The sequence below is a fragment of the Dipteris shenzhenensis genome, chromosome 18, assembly GCF_047967505.1.
Source record: "Dipteris shenzhenensis isolate YYH24624 ecotype China chromosome 18, Dip_SZ_1.0, whole genome shotgun sequence".
Lineage (NCBI taxonomy): Eukaryota > Viridiplantae > Streptophyta > Polypodiopsida > Gleicheniales > Dipteridaceae > Dipteris > Dipteris shenzhenensis.
This window is the reverse complement of record NC_141613.1, coordinates 15,796,633-15,819,591: the sequence shown is the minus strand read 5'-3', so window position 1 is coordinate 15,819,591 and position 22,959 is coordinate 15,796,633. Positions and strand designations below refer to the sequence as shown.

The window sequence follows — 22,959 nt, the reverse complement described above, 5'->3', positions numbered from 1 at the left end:
GCCCGATGACACATGATCCAATTGAGGTTTCCACATATCTTCATGCAATCAAAGCAAGATTCTAATCATCCTATGTGGTATAATAAAAGACCTTGGGTGATGGGTATAGTTAACCTAATTAATAAGGATAAATTTTATATTTTCAATCTTAATGATCATGTATTCAATGAATAGGCATGATATGTGATGTATGATTAGGCATATGCTCTCATCAAAATATTTGGTATTATTGCATACTATTATCTCTTATCCCTTGTAGGTCAATATAATTGTGTTAACCTCATAAAAGAGTGGCTTAGGGATTCTCAATGCTCAAAATACTAAAATTTTAATAACTTTAGGCCTAATTATTATTTTAAAAGAGCTTTTCATAACCTTTTTTTTCCATTTCACAACCTGATTTGCAATTATTTATTTTTTGAAAAACATTGGTTACAATAGCATGAGTGGTGGTAGTTAAACAAGCTGTAGGCAACATCAAGTAGCCTATGGTGCCCCCGCCCCCCCCCCTCCCTCTCTCTCCTCTATATGTAGAAACACCATGTAAGCATGCACAAGATCACATATGGCTTGAGGAGGTGTGTTGAAGCATGATCAATGGCAAGCCATATGTCTACATGCCAACTTATGGTACAAGAATCCCAATAGTCCTTGCATTCTGACAACTTGGGTATTATATGATCTTAGGTAATTCCAACACTCAAGTCATTTAATTAAGTTGAAATGTATTCTACAACATGGCCACATTGCCAAAGAAAAGTCATGCAATGTATAAATTTGTTCTATGTACTATTAAATAAATTATCTTCCTTTGTTTAAAAAAAATCATGCTTATTTGCTTGATAGAAGTTTGCATGTGAAGGCAATTAAGACATTATTATTTTGAAAAAGGAATAGAAAACCTAATACCCTAATGCCAAACGCCATGTGTACAATATTACAATTGGCATGCAAATTTAAAATTTTGAGGATATGAAATAATTTGCCAACCTCTTCCCCAATTGCCCAAGCTTTCATAGTTATCATCACAGAAGCAAAATCCATCAAGAAAATCAAAGAAGTAGGACCATAAGTCAACCCTATTGCTCTTGGATATTGCTCTATAGAATCTCATCTACTCTTTCATCAAGAAAATCGAAGAATAAGGACCATTAGTCAACCCTATTGCTCCTGGATATTGCTCTATAGAATCTCATCTACTCTTTCATATTTGAATAGCCTATTCCCCTAAAGCTAGTACTTGCTATCAAGTGTTTGTCTTCATGCCTTGCACAATTAGCATAGTTTATCCTCTCTCGAGTGTTTTTCCAACCTAGGTGTCATTGAAGATTGTATAAAATAATAAGAGATTAGGTGGAACCTGATGTATGTATGTATGAATGCCTATGCACACATATGCAAACGACGTCGGGTGCATGTGTGCAACAACGTACACACACAGATGGTCCCAACTAACATTTGGAAATGTAATATATCTTCATCATATTTAACCATGATGTCTCCAAACTCAAATGGATCTTCCATATAAATAAGATCTCTAGATAACTTCAAATGTTCAAAGGATAATTTGAAAAAGAGGTAACATCAAACGATCAAAGGATAATTTGAAAAAGACACTCGTTAAAAGAGTCAATACCTAAAGAGTAACACCATGTTGAATACAAGTTCATATGAGTTCAATACCATGGGAAGGGAACCACAAGCTTTTGCTAAGGGCTGTGTTCTTTAGAGAGTGGAGGTGCTCCCCCTTCTCTAACTCTACTACAGGGATGGCAATGCAAAGAAAAGAATCATGGGAACCACAATCAATTACCGAGTCTCTTACACATTTAAAAAGCAAAATCAATCAATTTCAAAAAAGCTAGAAGTTCATAAAGATGCTAGAGACCGTGTCAAAAGTTGACAGTACACCATCATGCATAAAATAAAGCTTTATATGCATCTTTACGTACTTGGCATCAATAGCTTTCACAAGGTGAAATGAATTGTTAGCTTATGTCCATACTTTAGAAGATTAAGATAAGAACTTAATTACAAGTCAATGAAACATCTGGTATATAAGTAATGAAGTATCAAAGGCTTTCAAATTACAAAATCAAGTCAAAAGTATCAACTAGACGATTTTTCATCAATTTTGCACTTGTTGAGGCTTCTATCTCTTCCTAGTAGCATCAATTCAATATAATAAGAACCCATGATCGTTGAATAAAAAATATCATCTTGCAATTAACTATGTAGTCTTCTCGGACATACTAATTGGAGCTAGAAAATAAACTTATTGTGCATCTAAGAATGACCATATAGAATTGAGCAATTAAAGGAGTTTGAGCGATTAAGCAGGCAAGTCGTGAAGGCAATGAAACGACCCATTCTCAAGTTTCGCTGCCAATCATATCTTTTTGCATGCCATTGGCACTTTGAGGTAATTAGTATTTGAGTAACTTGAGCATGTGTAATTACATCTGACTATGTTATGTCAAGAACAAACCATGAGAATATTGAATTGGTGTGCTCAATAGGCAATGCCAACTTTGACATTGTTAATGGTTTGTCACTGTGTTCCAAAAATCTAGGTTCCTCCCATAACCATCATTAACTTCGTAGTAGATAGAAAGCCCCTCTTATTCATAGCTTGGATAGCTTGATTTGAAAGGTCAAAATAACAGTTCATCTAAGGATTGTGAATTCTTAAGACTCCTGCCTACACGGGACAAGTTTAGTCACCATTAAAAAGATGTGATTCAGCCTTATTGAATATTAGCCATTTCAATGGTCACAAAATCAACCACACCACAGAACTCTGTAATGTAACCTGTCTTCCAACACACTTATTACAAACTCTGTAAGGAAGAAGAAAAATCTAGCTTCAGCTATCCAAGTTTAATCATAGCCTTATGGATTTCATGCTGGCCATTGCCTCCCATCATACCATGCTGGCAAAAAACTGATTTTTTAGGTCATTTCAAAGGTTTGTCTTTGACTCCAATCAAGCTGCCAGAAAAGCTGTCATCTCCAGATAGTATGTATCTGATGCGTTTTGCAGACACCCGTTTTCCAAAAGAAAAATGCAATCAGCTTCTAGAAACGTTGTGTCTCCAGAGACTCTACATGGATCATAGCATGTCTCCAGAATATTTTATGGTTCAATTACATTCCAGGAACAGAATATCATGTGAGAAAATTTAGGCCTTCCTAAAGCATCACCAACACAAGCCGAACATGTGTAGTCTTCACTTCACGTAAATTTAAGATAAGGTTGATGTGATATTTTCCACAATTGTTTTCAGCCACATTTCAAATCACTCAAAGACAAAGGGCCACATTTTGCACACAATCATGCCTTGCTGTGTATACAACATGCCTTCACTTCTCCTTCAATCTCCATTTTGTAAGTCACTGTTAAGTTTTCCAACATAAAAAATTTCGTTGTCCTAGCAACTTGTCTTCTCACGAACACATTTGAGATGACATAAATGGCATGACGGGAGCTTTCCAAACTCACAAAGCACTGCCGAGAAGAATACAAGTTAAACAGAGGCAGATCTCACAAGCAGTCAAGCGCACACGTGCATGCATTGCCTCTAAGACAGTTTGCAATATACATGCTAAATGAAACCAAATGAAAATTGCACTCTCTCTTTCTTTGATCTGCACAACACAGTGTGAGCTCATGAGGGCTCAAGCACGGACACATGCACACATCAACTAACTTAGAAGGCCTGGACAGCATCCCCTGGACACCACAGTAAGATTGCAATTCCAAAGAAGACGTAAACTGAATTCATCAACAGGAGTATTGCTGTACACTCACCCCATGGACATCTAAATACCAAGCTACATGAATTAGCCAGGAAAGTAACTGTTGCAAGGGATGGCAAAGCGACAAATACTCATGTACAGTTAAGTTATCCAATCAATGTCTCCAACAATCTAAAGAATAGAATTTGAGGCCTAGTATACAATGAGAAACACAGCACCAAATGTCACTCCAACAGAGTAAGGAAGAGGTTCAGGAAAAGCAAACCATGATAGCCAACCGACCTCTGTACTATGAGCCAACGTTCAATACCCCACCTTTACCCTTAGCATTACAACTCATCGCTGAAGTCTTCGCTTTGCAAGTTCTGCAGCTCTTTTTGGTATGTATACTTTGTAACTCACCTGTCCAATTAATTGAAATGTTAAAATAATAAGGATCCATGAGAGTAATATTGAATAAGACCTGGGATCATAAACATCAACAAGCATAGTCCATGACAAAGCTCAAAGAAAAAATTTTACCATGGTAGAATGAGAAGGGTAGAGGTGGCAAGTGTACACAAACAAGTGCCAAATTGATTTACAGCAGTAAAGGGATTGTTAAAGGAAAGGGACACATTTGAACCACACCCCATTTTTTAGAATTTAATTTTTAAACCACATGCCCCCCCCCCCAAAAAAAAAAACTTTTGGTACATGTACCGTACTGCACCATACGAAAAAATCCGTATGGTAAGCATACCAGAACTATCTTGGAATTTAGTGAATTTATTCTGACACCAAATGCTATTCTGATTTAGAAGTTAAAGACTTCAATAGAAGAAGCTTTAACACCCTCCTAGGTGATGTCTGATTTTAAAAGCTACTATTTTATTTAAAGATCAGTCCTGCAAGACATACATTTATCCTCCGAACAAAACAAGTAGTCATGCAGCAAATAATGCAGTAAACTTCACCAGAAGGACATCATTAGTACATCATTCATCGAGTTGGGTGGCTGCATTATCGACCCATCTTGTGAAGGAACAGTCAGGGAGACAGGTCTCCCTGCCATGATGATAATAGCATCCATTGTCTAATACATTTGAATGAATCCAGGAACATGCCAAATTCATGCTCTGAAAACACAACACAGTACAGTTTCAATGGTGGACAAGATGCCTACGTATCATTTAAAGGAATGGGCTTCCGCTAAAGCAAAAGGCCTTTAGGCGCTGCAGGTTTTACCGGTGAGGACCACACTTCCCGCTGCCGTATTGCACCTGTGCATTGCTTGCGTTGCTCTTGTTCACGAGAAACAATTCCACATCTCTTATGGACTTGTTCAGCAACCAAGGGTCTCCTTGCGACCCTATCGGCCAGCCTTCCGATTCGCTTCCCTTCACATACTTTTTCCAAGAACTTCTAGGCGAGTTTTCTCCTCTCGTGCTGACTATAACCCATTGTTTTCATGGGTTAGATTTACTGCATATTGGACCATCTGGCATGATATAAACCATCGCATGTCCTCTCATGCCCCTTTTGATACATATGCATTCTTCAAGCATTCTGTGGATACATCAATACATGATGCTTATCATATGCGTGATATTTCTCTACATCTTTTGGAAGTGTGTTCCCACTGCTTCTAGCTGCCACGCTTGGTGGTAGCGACTGTAAATTGCATTAATTAATTGAATCAATGGTTTCACAAAAAAAAGAGTGAGTGTACACACTTTTTTTGGGTGAAATCCATAAACTTTATATTACAGAACATGCTAATAAATCAGAAAACGTCATCACACACACACACACACACACACACACACATGTATATATACATGTACATACATATGTATATGTGAGTGTGTGCACACACACTGATGGCACTAAGTAACACCAACATGTGTAGAAGGGTGATCTGTGCTTTAGGTGGCTCAATCTCACAATCTATAATCTAACTGATGTTGGATGGGTTAAAAGCATGTTACAACTCCAACAACTCACACTATATTGTACCTAGATGAGCAGCCACCCTAGTTCTCCTCCCAACCTTTGTATGTATAGAAACTTTACAGGAGCCCTCTTTCAAAACCACATGGAGGAATGCTCTAGAATGCAAGGTTGCTGCTTGCCACCTCACACCCCCCCTAGCCCAATGAGCTAATTGTACCAAACTTAGGCCTAGGTAACCCTCTACTAAGGGTACTTCCCCCCCCTAGCAGTCCCCTTCCTAAGGTAATTCTACATTTCTATTCAATGTTCACCAAGGGTATGATTTAGCACTCCTATGTTAACTTTTAGCCATAGGTCTAGCCCTTGGTTCAGTACTCCTAGGTCCCATTCCTAGGGCATAACAACCTCCCTAAGGGTACCACCATCATCATATCATTATAGGAAATGTAACATTCCCTTCTCCTTAACATTTATTTACATCCTCGAAAACAATATCTGAACAGCCTCTCTTCAGTTTGATTATACTTTCCCATGTAGATGTCTTCCACGTCACTAAATATTCTTGAATTACCATTGATGATTCCATCTATCAAGAAAACTCTCTCTCTCTCTCTCTCTCTCTCTCTCTCTCTCTCTCTCGCGTATGGAAGAGCTGATGTTTCAATCAAAGCAATGATACTCTCTTCCCCTTTCAAAATACCACTTTCAAGTAGCCATTTCTTAACCAGCTAACATGAAATATTGACCTTACTCTATACGAATGATAATGCCCACAATATCTTGAAAGCACTTTAGGATACTAATTGGACTTTAAGGTTTTGGAGGTGCTCTGAATAGACTCTCACCTTCGTTAAGATTTATGTTCCTTCTATGTAAATTAACACAACCTTCAGCAATTCACATGACCTTCAGCATCATCTTGAGCTCTTTTGATACTATCGTTGACATGATTTAACATTTTCTTCATATCTTCAAAAGAGTCTTTCTCAGCTTGTACCCTTTCCCTATCAAGCCCTATAAACACCAGTGCTCTAGTTTGAAATCCTTACATTAACCCAAATGGACTATAGCCAGTAGTGGAATGTTTAAACTAATTTGTTGGCAGCTGCTCCAAATCTATCTCTGCATCATCCATGCCTGGACTTTGTCATCTATCATGCTAACATGATTTTTTCCATGCATCCATACCAAATTCTGTGGAGCAAATAAAGGCTTCCACATAGCAAAAGACAGATCATCATTCGTACATGGCTACCATTAATTTCTCCATGCATCCATAACAAATCATGTGGAGCAAATGTAGGCTGCACCACAGCAAAAGAGAGAGAACATATATGGGTATCGTGATACACTTATACCTTTTTATATTTAGCGATATCATGCAGGGATGAGGTTTGTATTATGTGTACTTTGTTGGGGTAAAGGCACATTGCCAACCCTTCATTAAAAGATAGGACACCTATGACTGTCTTAAGACAGTCATAGGGCAAACCTAATCCTAATAAAACATAAGTGAGTTTATGGTGTGGCTCACATTGGACTTCACACCCGCACTAGAGTGTCTCACTCTCACTCTCTTGCTCTCTTCCACTCCACTCTTCTTCCCCCCTATCAACTGGTATCAGAGCCTCCTTTTCCCTTGCCTCCTCTCCCTAGCTTCCTCTCCCTAGCCTAACCTTTTCCGTACGGACGTACGGACCGTACCGTACGACCGCACTTCGTCCGTACAGTCGTACGGACGGACTGCGACAGCGCAGCAGCACAGTGCGCAGGCGGCGCAGCAGTGCAGAGTGTGGTAGCGGGCGTGGTCACAGGCGTGGTCGCAGATCGCGGGCTGTACAGCAGCTACATAGCTGCAAGGCGGAGCTGCATCAAGCAGCTATACAGCTGCCTGCAGGTGCATTTCGCGCGCAGGGCGGCGCACTTCGTACACAGGGCAGCAGCAGATCTGCGGGCGCACTTCGTACACAGGGCAGCAGCAGATCTGCGGGCAGCAAGGCGGCGCATCGCGCAGGTGCAGGCCTCTTTCGTGCGCCGTACATCTGTACGACCGTACAGTTGTACGGTGGCCGTACGTCCGTACTGCCGTACTGCCATACCTACAGGGAGCTGTTTTTTTCGTTTTTTGTGCAGCAGGGAGGTACATTTTTCGGTTTTTCGGGAGCTGTGTCAGGGACTTTCGACAGGAAGACATCGTTTTTTCTAAATCTGCGTCAGAGGAGTACATTTCTCCTTGGATTTGTACCCTGCACAGGTACAGTAGGTACATCTGTACCCTGCACAGGTACACAGGTACTAAAGTACAGCAGGTCCAGCCTTTTTTTTTGGGGAAAGAAAGAGAGGAGAAAGAGCATTCTGCTCTTCATTTCTCTTGATTCAAGGTCATTTTTCAGTTCACAAAAACTGTCTTATCTTGAAAGTACAGCCAGTACTTTCATTCATCTCGTGCTTGAGGTGAAGGAACCACAGTGCGTGGTTGATTGCACAGTTATTCTGTTCTGGGAATGTAATGCCTTGATTTTGCAAGAGGACATATGCTTTTACTGGGTTGAATCTCAGTTTACAGGTGAGCAGATCATAGGGCTTTTGCACGGAAGGTGATGCATTGTATGCCTTGAGGCAGTGTGGTGCCAGAGAGCACACTTTTGTCTTGATTTCCGCAGTGTCGAGGTGACATTTACTTGCAGGTCACATTTCTTGTGCAACACTCAGAGAACTTCAGTTGAGCCACGCTTGGCCAGGGCGCATCGAGTTTACTCGGTCCCTAACTGTCCATCGTTGACAGTGCTCAAAAGGTTCCTCATTGAGTGTTTGTACGTTGGGATCTGTGTATGTCATTTCTACACAGGGCAGTATATGCATTACACTGGTGGATATTTTTGTCAGAGAGATTTTCATGTTGCATGCTACCTCAGTGTTGAGGTGTTCTCCACTTGATTCAGTTGTCAGATCAAGGGGCTTTTGCCCAAACTTTGTTTGACAGCACTTGGGATACTGACAGAGATCTTCAGATGCATTTTCTCCCCTTGGTATAAGGGTGATTGCTTGGGATTTATCCCATTTTCTGTTGCAGGCTTTGTAACAGGCTGAAGGATCATTTACTTTTTTTTTGTATGTTAGTCAAGTGGTTTCTGCAATTTAACTCAGTGCAAGACCTCATCTGAGGTGGGAGAAGTGATCAGTACAGTCAGTACAGCAGTGTTGGTGATTTTGTCAGATGATTATGCACTGTTAAGCACTTGAAGTGATCAGTACAGTCAGTACAGCAGTGTTTACAGCAGTGTTGGTGATTTTGTCAGATGATTATGCACTGTTAAGCACTTGTTGAGCAGCAGCAGTCTGAAATTACTGTTCTTTTATGCCTCTTTGAGCTCAGAACAGTGTGTCAGAAGGTACAGTTTTTGCAGGGTCATTTACTGTTTTGCTGCAGATTTTACTGACAGTAAAAACAGCACCATTGAGAGTGCTTCTGGCTCTTGAATAGAGCAGTTTTTTTTTTTCTGAGAAATCAGAACTTTTATTCAGTCTTTTTACTTCCAGGGTGTCAGGTACTTTCCTCATCTGATATGGCATCAGGGGGAAGTGATGCTTCTATTCTGAACATAAAGAAACTGGAAGGAGCACACAACTATCCATTATGGGCAGAACAATGCTTGAATGTACTTCTGTTAAAGAAGATTGCTAAGCCCATAAGGGTGAAGGGTGTCAAGCCATCTGATATGTCAGCTGATGACTGGGAAGAGCTTGACTTGTCCGCGAGGGCAGCTATCATGCTCACTATTTCAGACACTCTTGTGTTCAATGTACAGGCTGAAAAGACCTCTTATGGTCTATGGCAAAGACTAGAAGAATTATATGCCCAAAAGAGCTCAGCCAGTAAGGTTTATTGGCTGAAGAAGCTGGTTGATCTTCGCATGAAGGAAGGTACAACTATGACCTCACACTTGAGTGAGTTCAATGCTATCTTTACACAGCTGATTGCACAGGGGTTGAACCTTGATGAAAAGTTCAAGGCTACTTTCTTGCTGTGTACCCTCCCCGAGAGTTGGGACACTTTCAAGACCACCTTGTCAAACTCGAATGCCACTCTTATTTATGCTGATGTAGAGAGCTCTCTCCTTATGGAGGAGATGAGCAGGAAGAATAATGCGGGCAGCAAGTCTTCAAATGCTTTGCAGGTACAGGACAGAGGCAGGACTCAGCAGAAGGGGAGATCTGCTAGCAAGTCCAAATCCCGCAGTCAGTCCCGTGGCAAAAAGGACATTGAATGCTTTTATTGTGGCAAGAAGGGACATGTGAAGTCGAAGTGCTTCAAGTTCATACGGGATCAGAAAGCCAAGAAGGCTGAAACAAAGGATGCAGGAAATGAAAGCAAAGGCAAAGGCAAGGCCAAGGCAGATGACTTGGATGCAGTGAATGTTGCAGCAGAGGACAGTGACAATGACATACATGATGTTTTATGCTCTTCTGCTGTAATAGCACATGCTTTGGTTATTGATGGCCATGACATGCACACCTGGCTCTTGGATTCAGGTGCCTCTTTTCATGTTACTCCTCATAGGGAGTGGTTTACTTCCTACACAGGTACTCATGGAGTTGTTCATCTTGGGAACAACTATGCATGTCAGATTGCAGGGATTGGCAGTATACAGATAGTATTTCCTGATGGACGCACATTCATGCTTGATGGTGTCCGCCATGTGCCGCAAATCAAGAAAAATCTGATTAGCACTGGCTTATTGGATGACAGTGGTTACCACACCACATTTGGGGATTCCAAATGGGTGATTACTGATGGCCAGACTGTAGTGGCTGAGGGTTTTAAGAGTGATACCTTGTACCCTCTTAATGTTTCCAGTGTGGGTAATCATGTTGTTGCCATAACCGAGCTGCCAAAGGTTTCATTGTGGCATAGCCGGTTGGGACACATGTCTGTTAAAGGAATGCAAGAACTGTCACGTTTGGGTTATCTGCCGCCTCTCTCTTTTTCAGATTTGCCTACTTGTGATCATTGTATTTTTGGCAAGCATTCTGTGACTCCTCATAAGAGGAGATCTCCCCAGAATAGAGCACCACTTGATCTAGTGCACACTGATTTGTGTGAGATGCCACAGTTATCACTAGGGGGTGCAAAATATTTTATTACTTTCATTGATGATGCCACACGTAAGGTGTGGGTCTATTTCTTGAAGCATAAGGGAGATGCCTTAGATGCTTTCAAGAAATTTGTCGCTCAGGTAGAGAATCGGACAGGTCGTAGGCTGAAATGCCTCAGATCCGATAATGGGGGTGAGTATGTGTCACATGCTTTTGTGCAGTTTTGCCAAGCTAAGGGCATCAAACAGGAACTCACAGCCCCTCATAATGCATCTCAAAATGGTGCAAGTGAGCGGATGAATCGAACTATTCAGGAAAAGGTTCGATGTATGTTGTCTTATGCTGCATTACCCCATGGCTTTTGGGCAGAAGCCGTGCAAACAGCAGTTCACATTATTAACAGGTCGCCAAACAAGGCTTTGGAGTTGAAAGTGCCAGAGGAGGTGTGGTCTGGCAAGCCACCCTCATACAAGCACTTACGTGTATTTGGCTGCGAGTGCTTTGCTCATGTACGCAAAGAACTACGCACCAAACTAGATCCAAAGTCTATCAGATGCATCTTTATGGGTTATGGTGACGAAGGTGAAATGGGGTACAGGTTATGGGATCCCGTTAAACGGAAGATTATACGCAGCAATGATGTCATCTTTAAAGAGGATAGTGTACACAAGGAACCCGTGCAACCTGTGGAATACAGGAGGGTTATTTATGATGATGTTGGACAGCAAAGAATGCCCATTTATATGCAGCAGCAGGCTGCTGCAGATCACCCTGTTCAAGAGGGTATACAGGCTGAAAATCAGCCAGATAATTTTGCCAATGATGCACCACTGGATGTGCCAACAGATGGGGCTGTAGAACAGCCAGATATGGTGGTACAGCCACCCGTCATGCATGAACAACAGGCTGGACAGCAGCCTAATGCGGAACATTTTGTTAGGAGAAGCTCCCGTGCACAACGGCCTCCTGCCAGGTTTGTTCCAAGAGCCAATAATGTGGCTGATTTTATCATGCTGACTGATTGTGGTGAGCCTTCCAGCTTCAAGGAAGCTATGGGAAGAACAGAGAAAAAGAAGTGGGAGAAAGCCATGCAATCTGAAATGGACTCCCTACTTCAGAATGATACATGGGACTTGGTGCAGTTACCTGCAGGCAGAAAGGTTTTGCCATGCAAGTGGGTTTACAAAGTCAAAGTGGATTCAAATGCTTTACCTCGGTATAAGGCCAGATTGGTTGCCAAGGGATTTAAGCAGGAGAAGGGCATTGACTTTGATGAGATCTTTTCCCCTGTAGTCAAGATGACTACTTTGAGAGCAGTATTAGCTCTTGTTGCTCATGATGACATGGATTTATGTCAGATGGATGTGAAGACAGCTTTTCTTCACGGAGATCTCCATGATGAGATCTATATGAGTCAGCCAGAGGGATATGCTGTTAAAGGGAAAGAGCAGCTTGTGTGTAAGCTCAAAAGGAGCTTGTATGGACTCAAGCAGGCACCAAGAGAATGGTACAAGAAGTTTGATGCCTTCATGCAGTCCCAAGGGTATCATCGGTGTGAGACCGATCATTGCTTATACACCAAACGGGCAAAGGATGGCAGTTTGATGCTACTCATTCTGTATGTGGATGACATGCTTATTGCCAGTAAATCTCAGCATGAGATTAATGCTTTGAAGAAACAACTGCATAAGTCTTTTGACATGAAAGACTTGGGTGATGCAAATCATATTCTTGGCATGCGTATTACTCGTGACAGGTCCAAGGGACTTTTGTTTCTGTCACAGAAAGAGTACATTGACAAAGTACTGCAGCGCTTTAAAATGGAAGGGGGGAAGTCCATTAGTACCCCGTTGCCTCCACATTTAAAACTCAGCAGTAAGGACAGCCCCAGATCAGATGATGATAAGGCTGAAATGGCCAAGGTTCCGTATGCATCTGCAGTTGGATCTTTGATGTATGCCATGGTTGCCACTCGTCCGGATATTGCTTTTGCGGTGGGAGTCATCAGCAGGTATATGGCAAATCCAGGCAAGCGGCACTGGGAAGCAGTGAAAGGTGTCTTGAGGTATCTCAAGGGTACCAAAGACTTGTGCATATGCTATGGTAGGCAGGATGCATTGGTGCATGGTTTTACAAATTCAGACTATGCAGGGAATGCTGATAACCGGAAGTCTACTACCGGTTATATTTTTACATTTGCAGGAGGTGCTATATCATGGGTGTCTCGGTTGCAGAAATGCGTTGCACTGTCAACCACAGAAGCTGAATATGTTGCAGCCACTGAGGCTTGCAAGGAAGCAATATGGCTTACTCGGCTGGTGGGAGATTTGGGCATTACAGGAGATATGCCAGTTTTGCATTGTGATAGTCAGAGTGCTATCATGTTGGCAAAGAATCCGGTCTTTCATCAGAAGACCAAGCACATAGAGGTGAAATATCATTTCATCAGGGAGGTACTGGAAGACAAGCGACTTGAGCTTGTGAAAGTGCATACTGATGATAATCCTGCAGATTTGCTCACTAAGAGCTTGCCTACAGAGCGGTTTGCACTTTGCCGCCACATCATGGGATTAGGATGAGACCATTCTTACTTTATGGTCTTGTATACAGTAACTGTATATTGCTGTAATTTTTTATTCTTTTCTCCCCTTTAGGCACATTGGCCTTTAGGTGGGAGGTTGTTGGGGTAAAGGCACATTGCCAACCCTTCATTAAAAGATAGGACACCTATGACTGTCTTAAGACAGTCATAGGGCAAACCTAATCCTAATAAAACATAAGTGAGTTTGTGGTGTGGCTCACATTGGACTTCACACCCGCACTAGAGTGTCTCACTCTCACTCTCTTGCTCTCTTCCACTCCACTCTTCTTCCCCCCTATCATACTTGTCTATGCCATTGGTTTGAGGCATATAATGGCCCCAGTACGATCCTTCCCAGTATGAGCCTTTCTTTCATGGCTCTTTTCAAATCCTATGGTTTCAGCAAATTTGCAAGATTAATTTTTAACCTTTTACGACCATCCTAGAAAGTTCTTCTTTGAAGAACTACTTTCTTTCAAAAGGCAAATTTCTTTGAGGAAGCCGTCCGCTAAGAAGTCTTCCTCATCAAATATACAGTTGCTTATTTATAATTCCTAAATATTTCTTTATTATTCCAGGTAAGCCTCAAGGATATATATGTTGCAAAGATATATATGTTGCAAGTGTAACTTTGAAAGTCAAAGTTAGGCAAAAAGCAAATTTCTATCAGTCCAAGGATGAAATTTTCGTTCATGCATTTCCATCAAACATTAATTTCGTTGCTATTTTCTGTCCATGGGAGGCTTCTTCTGCAATTATGTTGATCAAAGTAAGGGCTAAGTTACCTTTGGAGCTAGTGTAATACCTTAAAACCTTTGAATGTTCCTAAATTATAAATCACAATAGTAGCAGTAACAAACAGTCAAATTTGGGAATCTCGCATTCACACAATCCGTTCGACACTTCCAGCTTTCACAACCATGTGCTATTTCTATAAATGATCAATTAGAGAACCATTCCATGTTTCAGACTAATGGATGGCTCTTCTGATTTCAAAAATTCTGAACTTACAATCTAAACACTATTTCCACAAAGAACCACTTGCAGATTGAATGTAATTTTACATAGAAAATTCCCAGCTGCATGTTTGGGTGGAGAGGTTTGAATGAGATGCTGCTTGAGAGGAAGGCAAGAAGTTTACTTGTTTGCATTGTTTAGGTACAGAGGTTTGATTAAACTTAATTTATCATCAGTTCAGAGGCGAAAGATGACAGTGGTGAGGACTGCGATGTCAACCATGGCGAGAGGATCGAAATGGAGCAAGAGGAGGAGGATGTAGAGATCGAGCTGCAGATTTGAGGAAGGAGGAGAAGCCTTGGAAGTGATAAGCCTGTTGCCACTGTTCAAGCGATTGCTTTTGAAGGTGGGCTTGTTAGAAAATAGAAGGAAAGAATCACTCTAACCTCCAGCCAAGACCTCTCCCACTCTAGCAACACTCAACTCAGATAACTGATCACAGATACAATACTCACTCAGAGAAAACTTAGGCAGAGAGAGAATATATTCATCCACCGGATGGTGGGCAGAAATCTGGCTCCAAGAGAGCAATACAAAACTCAGCCAAGTGCTGAGACAAACTGCAGAAATTCTCTCTGTCAGAAGATGCCAAATCTGAGCGCACAGCACAGCCCAAATCAGAGGCTTTCTGTCCTGCACTGGATGACTGAAATGAAGGAAGTGTGGGCCTTTTATAGGCACTGCCCAGGCCTGTTGGTCTGACCGACCAGCAGGGTCTGTTCCCTGACTGGGGACCGACCAGGTCAGTCAGTAAAACCGACCAGGGTCGGCCCTGGTCGGTGGCCCTGGTTGGACCGACTGGTCCTGCAACAGGGCCCTATAAAAGGGCGCCCTGTGCAGCCAGTCCTTTGCCTCTAGGAAGGCATGGAGCCCCCCCCAAAATGCTGCTGTTTGCTGAGTCTCTCTTTCCCATCCCATCTTACCCTCACTGCCCCTTGTCCCCACAAAACGGGGGCTCACAGGTGGGAACAGTGAGTCTCTAACACCCCCCCTCAATGTCACAACTGTGGGCCAATCCCTATGCCTTTGATGAGGTGCTTCATCTATTCTCGAGGGAGTGCCTTTGTGAAAAGGTCGGACAAATTGTCGGCGGTCAGGCAGTAGATAAGCTCGATCACGTCGTCGATGATGAGCTCTCGAACAAAATGATAATCAACTTCGATGTGCTTGGTCCGCGCATGGTACACTGGATTCTTTGCAATAGCTATGCAACTCTGATTGTCGCACATCAACACTGTCGCATCCTCCTGACACACATCCATGTCCTCCAGAATCCACCACAACCACAATGTCTCACAAGCGGCTGTACACGCGGCTCTGTACTCTGCCTCTGTAGATGAAAGGGATACTGTGGGTTGCTTCTTACTTAGCCAAGAGATGGCTCCAGATGCAAGTAAGAAACAATATCCTGTCGTCGACCTTCTGGTGTCCACATCACCTGCCCAATCACTGTCACAGAACCCGCCTAGTTCAATGCCTTTGGTGTAGCTGATCCCAAAGGTGCAAGTACCCTTCAGATACCTCAGCACACGTAAACCTGCATTCCAATGATTCTTCCTGGGAGAAGCAGAAAACTGACATAATAACCCAACTGCATAGCAAATATCCGAGCGCGTATTGGTAAGGTAAAGCAAACTTCCGACCAATCGTCGATACAAAAGAGTATCAACCAGCTGAGATGTGTCGTGAACACTTAGCTTCAGCCCGACCTCCATGGGAGTTAATGCTGTTCTGCAATCCTCCATCTGAAATCTCTTCAGAATTTCTCTGCAGTATTTCTCCTGGGAAATGAAAATCCTGTCTTTAGCCTGCTTTACTTCAATCCCAAGGAAGTAATGTAATAACCCAAGGTCAGTCATCTCAAACTCAGACATGAGTAGCTCCTTGACCTGTGAAATCTTCTTGACATGATCACCTATCAAGATAAGATCATCAACATAGAGGATGAGTACCAATCGCAATTCCTTCTCAATGAACAAGTAAAGGTTTGCCTCAGAAGGACTCCGACTGAGCCCAATCTTCTGAAAGAATATATCAATCCTGTCATGTGCACGGATTGGTATCTGACGTGTACTAGGTACACAGAACTAGCTCAGGTTAGCCTGGGGAGGCTTAGAGCTAGGCAGGCTTGATTCTCGGGTTGAGTGGCAAGGGTACGAACTATTTATAGGTCTTCGCTATTTTTGGCGCCGGGGCCCGAGTCTATAAAAGAGGCCCAGGGGGTTCAGTTCTCAGTGTGCAGTTGGGAGCAAGTCTCGTTCCCAGGTGCTAGGTCTGATCCTGGATTGTGTCGCGGACGCGCGCCTGCATCTTAGCGTAGCCCAAGGCCCAGTGGCAGATCCAGGGCTTCACAGCGCCACCTGGTGGTATGGGACACCAGGCTGGTTTGGGATCTGATTGGGAGTTCGTGCCAGTAGCTCAGCTCGTGGCTCGGGGGGACATCTTCTGATTCGGGATCACATCCCGTAGATGTCACGGTTGGGTGGTGAGCAGCCTGCTCAGTTCTGATGTTGTGTGTGGTTATTTTGCAGATCAGGGGTTTCAGGAGTGCTGGGATGTGTCAGTTGGTATCAGAGCCAACTCCTGAGGTAGGAACTTCTGATACGAGAAATTTGACGGATTTCTCTTCCAGGTATGCCCTGAAATTCGAGATTTCTTGCTGCGTGTTTTGCTGTTTACCTGGAGAAGGAGGGGTGAAGAGATATCTGGAAAAGGCAGGAAGAAGGAGAGACCTGATTACGAAATTACTGAAGAGTCTACGTGAGAGAGGGAGTGAGATACTAGCTAGGAGAGTGTGGAAGAGAGGCGAAACAGGGTTGATCAGTAGGCGATGGAATCGAGATGCTGGTCAGGGCTGCGCAGAGGTAAGTGCGGCTGGTAGGAGAGGCTGAGGGGTTGCGCCATCTGTTGGTGCAGAAAGCGGCCCAGGCAGGGGGTGCGTCAAGCTGAGCAGGGAGTGGTCGATGGCATCTAGGGGTGGCTGAGGTGCGAAAAAGCACCACCTTCCAAGCTTGGAAGGTGGCGCAGGAAAAAGCATCGACCCTCCAAGATTGGAGGGTGTGCATGCTAATTTTAGCCCAAGCTCCAATTTTGGGAAGCCAGCTTTTCTGGAAAGCGTGGCTGGGCTTTCCTTGGAAGCACAGCCTCCAGAATAGCTGGGCTATCTTCTATAAAGACTGGCGAGACTTCAAGTCCAGCCATCGCCTCAAGCCTGACAGCGCAACAGCAGCCTGCCCTTACCAGAATTCCGCCATCTAGTTCGGCTGCAACAGCAGCAGCAGCCCTGCGACCTGCCTCTGCTTGCGATCTGCCTCCACGAAACGGCTGCAATAGTAGCAGCTGTTCCGTACTGTACGGCCAGCAGCGGACCTGCAACAGGACCTCATCTCCTACGCGCGCTGATCGTTCGTGCACGATATCTTCTGGTTCCAGTCAGCTTCTCTGATTTCGCCATATCTTGGAGGGACGGTTTCTTTCCTCTACTCTTCTCCTTCCAGTTTCGATTCTCCCAGCTATTTCTCTCAGCCTGTAATCGAGTTAGTATTCAGCCATGTCTGATGCTCCGAATCCCGAGTTCACTATGGGAGAGCAGGAATTAGATTACACTCCAGTGGGGGAGGATGATCAGGGTCTCTATGACGACCTGATCACTAAGAAAGCCTTCAGTGAGTTCACGACTGCTCTAGATGGTAAATTTGAGCAGGTCAACGCTAATCAATCGGGGTTGACACAGCAACTCCAAGGGATACAAGCTACCTTGACTCTTCTGGCTAGCACGGTTCAGGCACTCACGCATGTGGATGCCATGGCCTCCGTGCTAGGCCCGAATATCACTCCGGATCCCTTTCCAGGTGACCAGAAATCAAGAACAAAGGAGGTGGTTGACACTTGGCTGCACAAGTGGCAAGTTCACTTCCAATTTCACCCCTATCCAGACGAGAAAAAGATTCAGCTAGCAGCAGGGTTTATGTCAGGTAAAGCCTTGCTTTGGTGGAAAGAACTCCAGCCTAAGCCTGACACTTGGACAGAATTTGAGGGTATCTTCAGGAAGGAGTTCCTGAAGAAGGAAGATGATTATGATATCGTCGGCAAGCTCAAAGCCCTCGATATGTCAAAGTTGAATTTAACTTTTGAAGTGTATCTTCAGAGATTTAGGGATCTGCAAACCAGGGCCACCAAAATGGATCCTGTAACCTTGTTAGGTTTTTTCGTGGATGGTTTGCCAGACTCCTATAAGTTACAGATTAAGAATAACAAGTGCACAACATTGCAGGAGGCCATGACATATGCGCGCATATATGATGATACCATGGCCGGAACCAAGGCAACCACAGTTACCGAGACCAGCGGAAAGAACAAACGCAAGTTCTTTCAGCATGCGACTGGTATTGGGGAGACGAAGTCTACGGACAACGCCTCCAGGAAAAGCTTAACTCCTGCGAAGAATGGTAAGGCCCGTTTCCTTCGCACTCTACAGCTCAAGAAAGAGGGCCGGTGTTTTTATTGCGAGGAGCGGGGCCACACGAAGAATGAGTGTCCTAAGCGGAAGAACCAGAAATTGGTGCTAGGACCGAAGCTCCAGGCAGGTCAGCGTACCGCAGCCAAGGGAGCCAACCAGGTTACGATGACAGGTATTTCAGTAAATGTCATTACTTGCCCCCTTTCTTGTAATTGTACCTTTAATACTTCGTTATTTGGTTCCCATGATCTTTTCCGAGTTTATGGAGAAGTTAGGGACCAACGGGTTCACATTCTCTTTGATCCGGGCAGCTCTCACAATTTTGTTAATTACAAATTTGTGCAGAAGATGGGGCTGTCCACAGTACCTAGCGACCACACCTACGAGGTGCAGCTTCCAGCCGGGAAGCAGTTTTGGGATCGCAAGGTTGAAGCGCTTCCCATCCGGATTCAAGCCTACACGGGAGCTCTCACATGTTACGTTATGCATTTAGAGCATGTAGACTTGTTGATCGGGATAGAGTGGTTTAAAACCCACAATATCCAGATCGGATGGACGGAGCATACCCTTTCTTTTGAAGACAAAGGCACCCAATTTTGTATTCAGTGTGATAAGATTATCCCTTCTCAGGGGCCTATTGTATCTGCGATGCAGCTTCGGAATATATTGAACACTTCTCATTATGATGTCTATCAGTGTGTTTTGATTCCACTTTCTTCATTTATTGTTTCGGTAATTAACAAAAATGAATTAAGTGTGTTTGAACACCGAGAATTGAGAACGTTGTTAGATAATTTTAAGGACGTATTTCCAGCTCAACTGCCGGAAGGGTTACCTCCAGAAAGGGCAGTAGATCATCGCATAGACTTAGTCCCAGGGGCTCAACCTATCAGTGTACCACCGTATAGGATGAGCCAGGTAGAGGAGGATGAGTTAGCTATCCAGCTTCAGGATTACCTGAATATGGGCTATATCCGCCCAAGTAAATCTCCTTGGGGTGCACCTGTCCTCTTGAGAAAGAAGAAGGATTCTTCCTGGAGGATGTGTATAGATTATAAACGACTTAATAAAGTTACAATTAAGAATCGCTATCCTTTACCTCGTTCTGATGATTTGATAGACCGTTTGGCCGGAGCGAAGTATTTCACTAAGATTGATTTGCGTACGGGTTATCACCAAATCCGTATCTATGCTAAACACATAGATAGGACCGCATTCCGGACTAGGTATGGTCATTACGAGTTCCTCGTATTACCTTTTGGTTTGACCAATGCTCCTGCTACTTTTCAGCAGATGATGAACGATTTGTTCAGGGATTATCTGGGCAAATTTGTTGTCGTGTTCTTAGATGATATCTTAGTATATAGTAAAACGCTTGAGGATCATATAGGACACCTCCGGGTTGTCTTATTTGTTCTAAGACAGCATAAGCTTTATGCCAAGATGAGTAAATGTGACTTCTTTATGAAGGAGATCATTTACTTAGGACACAAGATTTCTTCTGAAGGTATTAGCATTGATCTGGATCGTATCCAGAAGGTTTTAGAATGGCCTATCCCTCAGACTGTGAAACAACTTCGTTCTTTCCTAGGATTTACGGTATTTCTTCGGAAGTCAGTCCGTGATTATTCACAAATCACGGTACCCTTGACCAACATATTGAAAGGTCGTGGACGCAGGTCTACTCAACCGATCCCTTGGAATGATGCAATGAACAAGGCTTTTGAAACCTTGAAGTTATCTATCAAGGAAGCACCCGTTCTTGCATTACCCGATCCTACCCGGCCTTATGTTTTAGAGGCCGATGCAAGTGATTATGCGATTGGGGCCGCTCTATTCCAAGAGGGCAGACCTGTAGCTTTTGAGAGTAAGAAGCTAGACGACACTCAGTATCGTTGGCCCACACTTGAGAAGGAACTTTATGCGGTAGTGTATGCTCTCAAGGTTTGGAGACACTACTTGTATGGTTCAAAGTTCCTTGTATTGACTGATCACCAGTCAATCAAGTATGTGTGTGATGGATCAGAATTGAGAGGAAGGAAAGCAAGATGGGCAGAGCTAATGCAGGATTTTGATTTCGAAATACGTTATCGTAAGGGTTCGTTGAATAGTGTGGCGGATGCCTTAAGTCGAGTTAAGTTTGTAAATGCTTTGTCATTTACGGAAATATCCTCAGACCTATTTCAATCCTTGAGAGGGCTATACGCAACTGATAGTCATTTCAGTTCTTATTGGCAGAGAGTCCAGGATGGGAGCTCCATGGTTGACCAGGACTCAGGGATTGTGCCACCTAGGATACAGGCGGCGGGAGGTCAGTGGATGATTAGGAACGGCTTGCTGTTCCGGAATGAAAAGATTTGTGTACCTGATGTTCTGGACCTAAAATCCAAGATTCTCTGGGAGTGTCATGATGCTCCTAGTGCGGGACATCCAGGTATACATAGGACTCTGTCTCTTGTGAAGCATACCTTTTATTGGCCTAAGATGCGTGCATTTGTAGAGAACTATGTGGTAGGTTGCCGAGTTTGTCAGGTTACTAAGGCTGAACGCCTTAGGAGCGCGGGCTTATTACAGCCATTACAGATTCCTGGTAATAAGTGGGAAAGTATTTCCATGGATTTTATTACTGGTTTGCCTCGTACGCGCAAGGGTCATGACTCTATTTGGGTCATAGTCGACCGTTTGACAAAAATGGCTAGATTCTTACCTACAAGAACAACTATTTCAGCTGTTCAGCTGGCTCACGAGTTTGTGGACCACTTGTTCAAGCTGTATGGTTTGCCATCTGACATAGTCAGTGACAGGGACTCAAAGTTTACAAGTAACTTTTGGACACTTGTATTTGAGAAGTTAGAAACTACTCTAAGTATGAGTTCCTCGGATCATGCACAATCCGATGGCAGTACAGAGAAGGTCAACCAGTTGGTTGAAGACATGCTTCGGGCATATGTATCTAAGAGACAGTCTTCGTGGGAAGATTATCTACCCATGATTGAATTTGCTTACAACAGTGCAAAGCATTCTAGTACAGGTTATAGTCCTTTTATGCTTATGTACGGGTTTCAACCTAAGTCACCAGTTATGGTTGGATTAAAAGGGATTCAAAATGATGCTGCTAAGAACTTCTTGCAAGACATGCAGGAAATGTTGCAGTTTGCCAAGGAGTCTATTAGAAGTGCCCAAGATCGGGACCGATTTTATGCTAATAGACATCGTTCACCTAGAGAGTTCTCTGAAGGAACGATGGTATATTTGAGAATTCCTAAGGAATCCAAGAGCCTAAGTACTGGTTTGGTTCCGAAATTATCCCCCAGATATTGTGGCCCATTCAAGGTCATTAAAAGAATTGGACCAGTTGCATATCGACTAGCATTGCCTCCTGATGTTAAAGTACATCCAGTCTTTCATGTCAGTAGACTGAAAGAAGTATTGGGTGCAGATGATCAAATTGTTTCTCCTCATGAGATTATAGAAGTTACAGATTTAACTTTTATTCCTCACGAACCTGAATCTATTCTTGAATTCCGTGAAAGACAGATTCGAAATCGTACTATCACGGAATACAAGATTAAGTGGAAGGATCGTGTTGAGGAGGATGCAACATGGGAGACATTACAAAACCTCCAAAGAACATTTCCGGATTTCTTAGCGAACTCAGGAGTGAGTTCTTAGAGGAGGGGGAGTATGTCATGTGCACGGATTGGTATCTGACGTGTACTAGGTACACAGAACTAGCTCAGGTTAGCCTGGGGAGGCTTAGAGCTAGGCAGGCTTGATTCTCGGGTTGAGTGGCAAGGGTACGAACTATTTATAGGTCTTCGCTATTTTTGGCGCCGGGGCCCGAGTCTATAAAAGAGGCCCAGGGGGTTCAGTTCTCAGTGTGCAGTTGGGAGCAAGTCTCGTTCCCAGGTGCTAGGTCTGATCCTGGATTGTGTCGCGGACGCGCGCCTGCATCTTAGCGTAGCCCAAGGCCCAGTGGCAGATCCAGGGCTTCACAGCGCCACCTGGTGGTATGGGACACCAGGCTGGTTTGGGATCTGATTGGGAGTTCGTGCCAGTAGCTCAGCTCGTGGCTCGGGGGGACATCTTCTGATTCGGGATCACATCCCGT

General features: G+C 43.5%; 1 protein-coding gene across 1 annotated transcript in view; it reads right to left on the bottom strand.

Annotated features, from left to right (window-relative positions):
- Positions 1-2,480: 2,480 nt before the first annotated feature.
- LOC147890851 (uncharacterized) overlaps positions 2,481-22,959 on the bottom strand; it is a 37,777-nt gene continuing 17,298 nt past the window's right edge. The window contains exon 3 of the mRNA XM_087389599.1: positions 2,481-4,161. Coding sequence (XP_087245725.1) covers positions 4,096-4,161 — 66 coding nt within the window. The 3' untranslated portion in view covers positions 2,481-4,095. The remainder of the gene's footprint in view (positions 4,162-22,959) is intronic.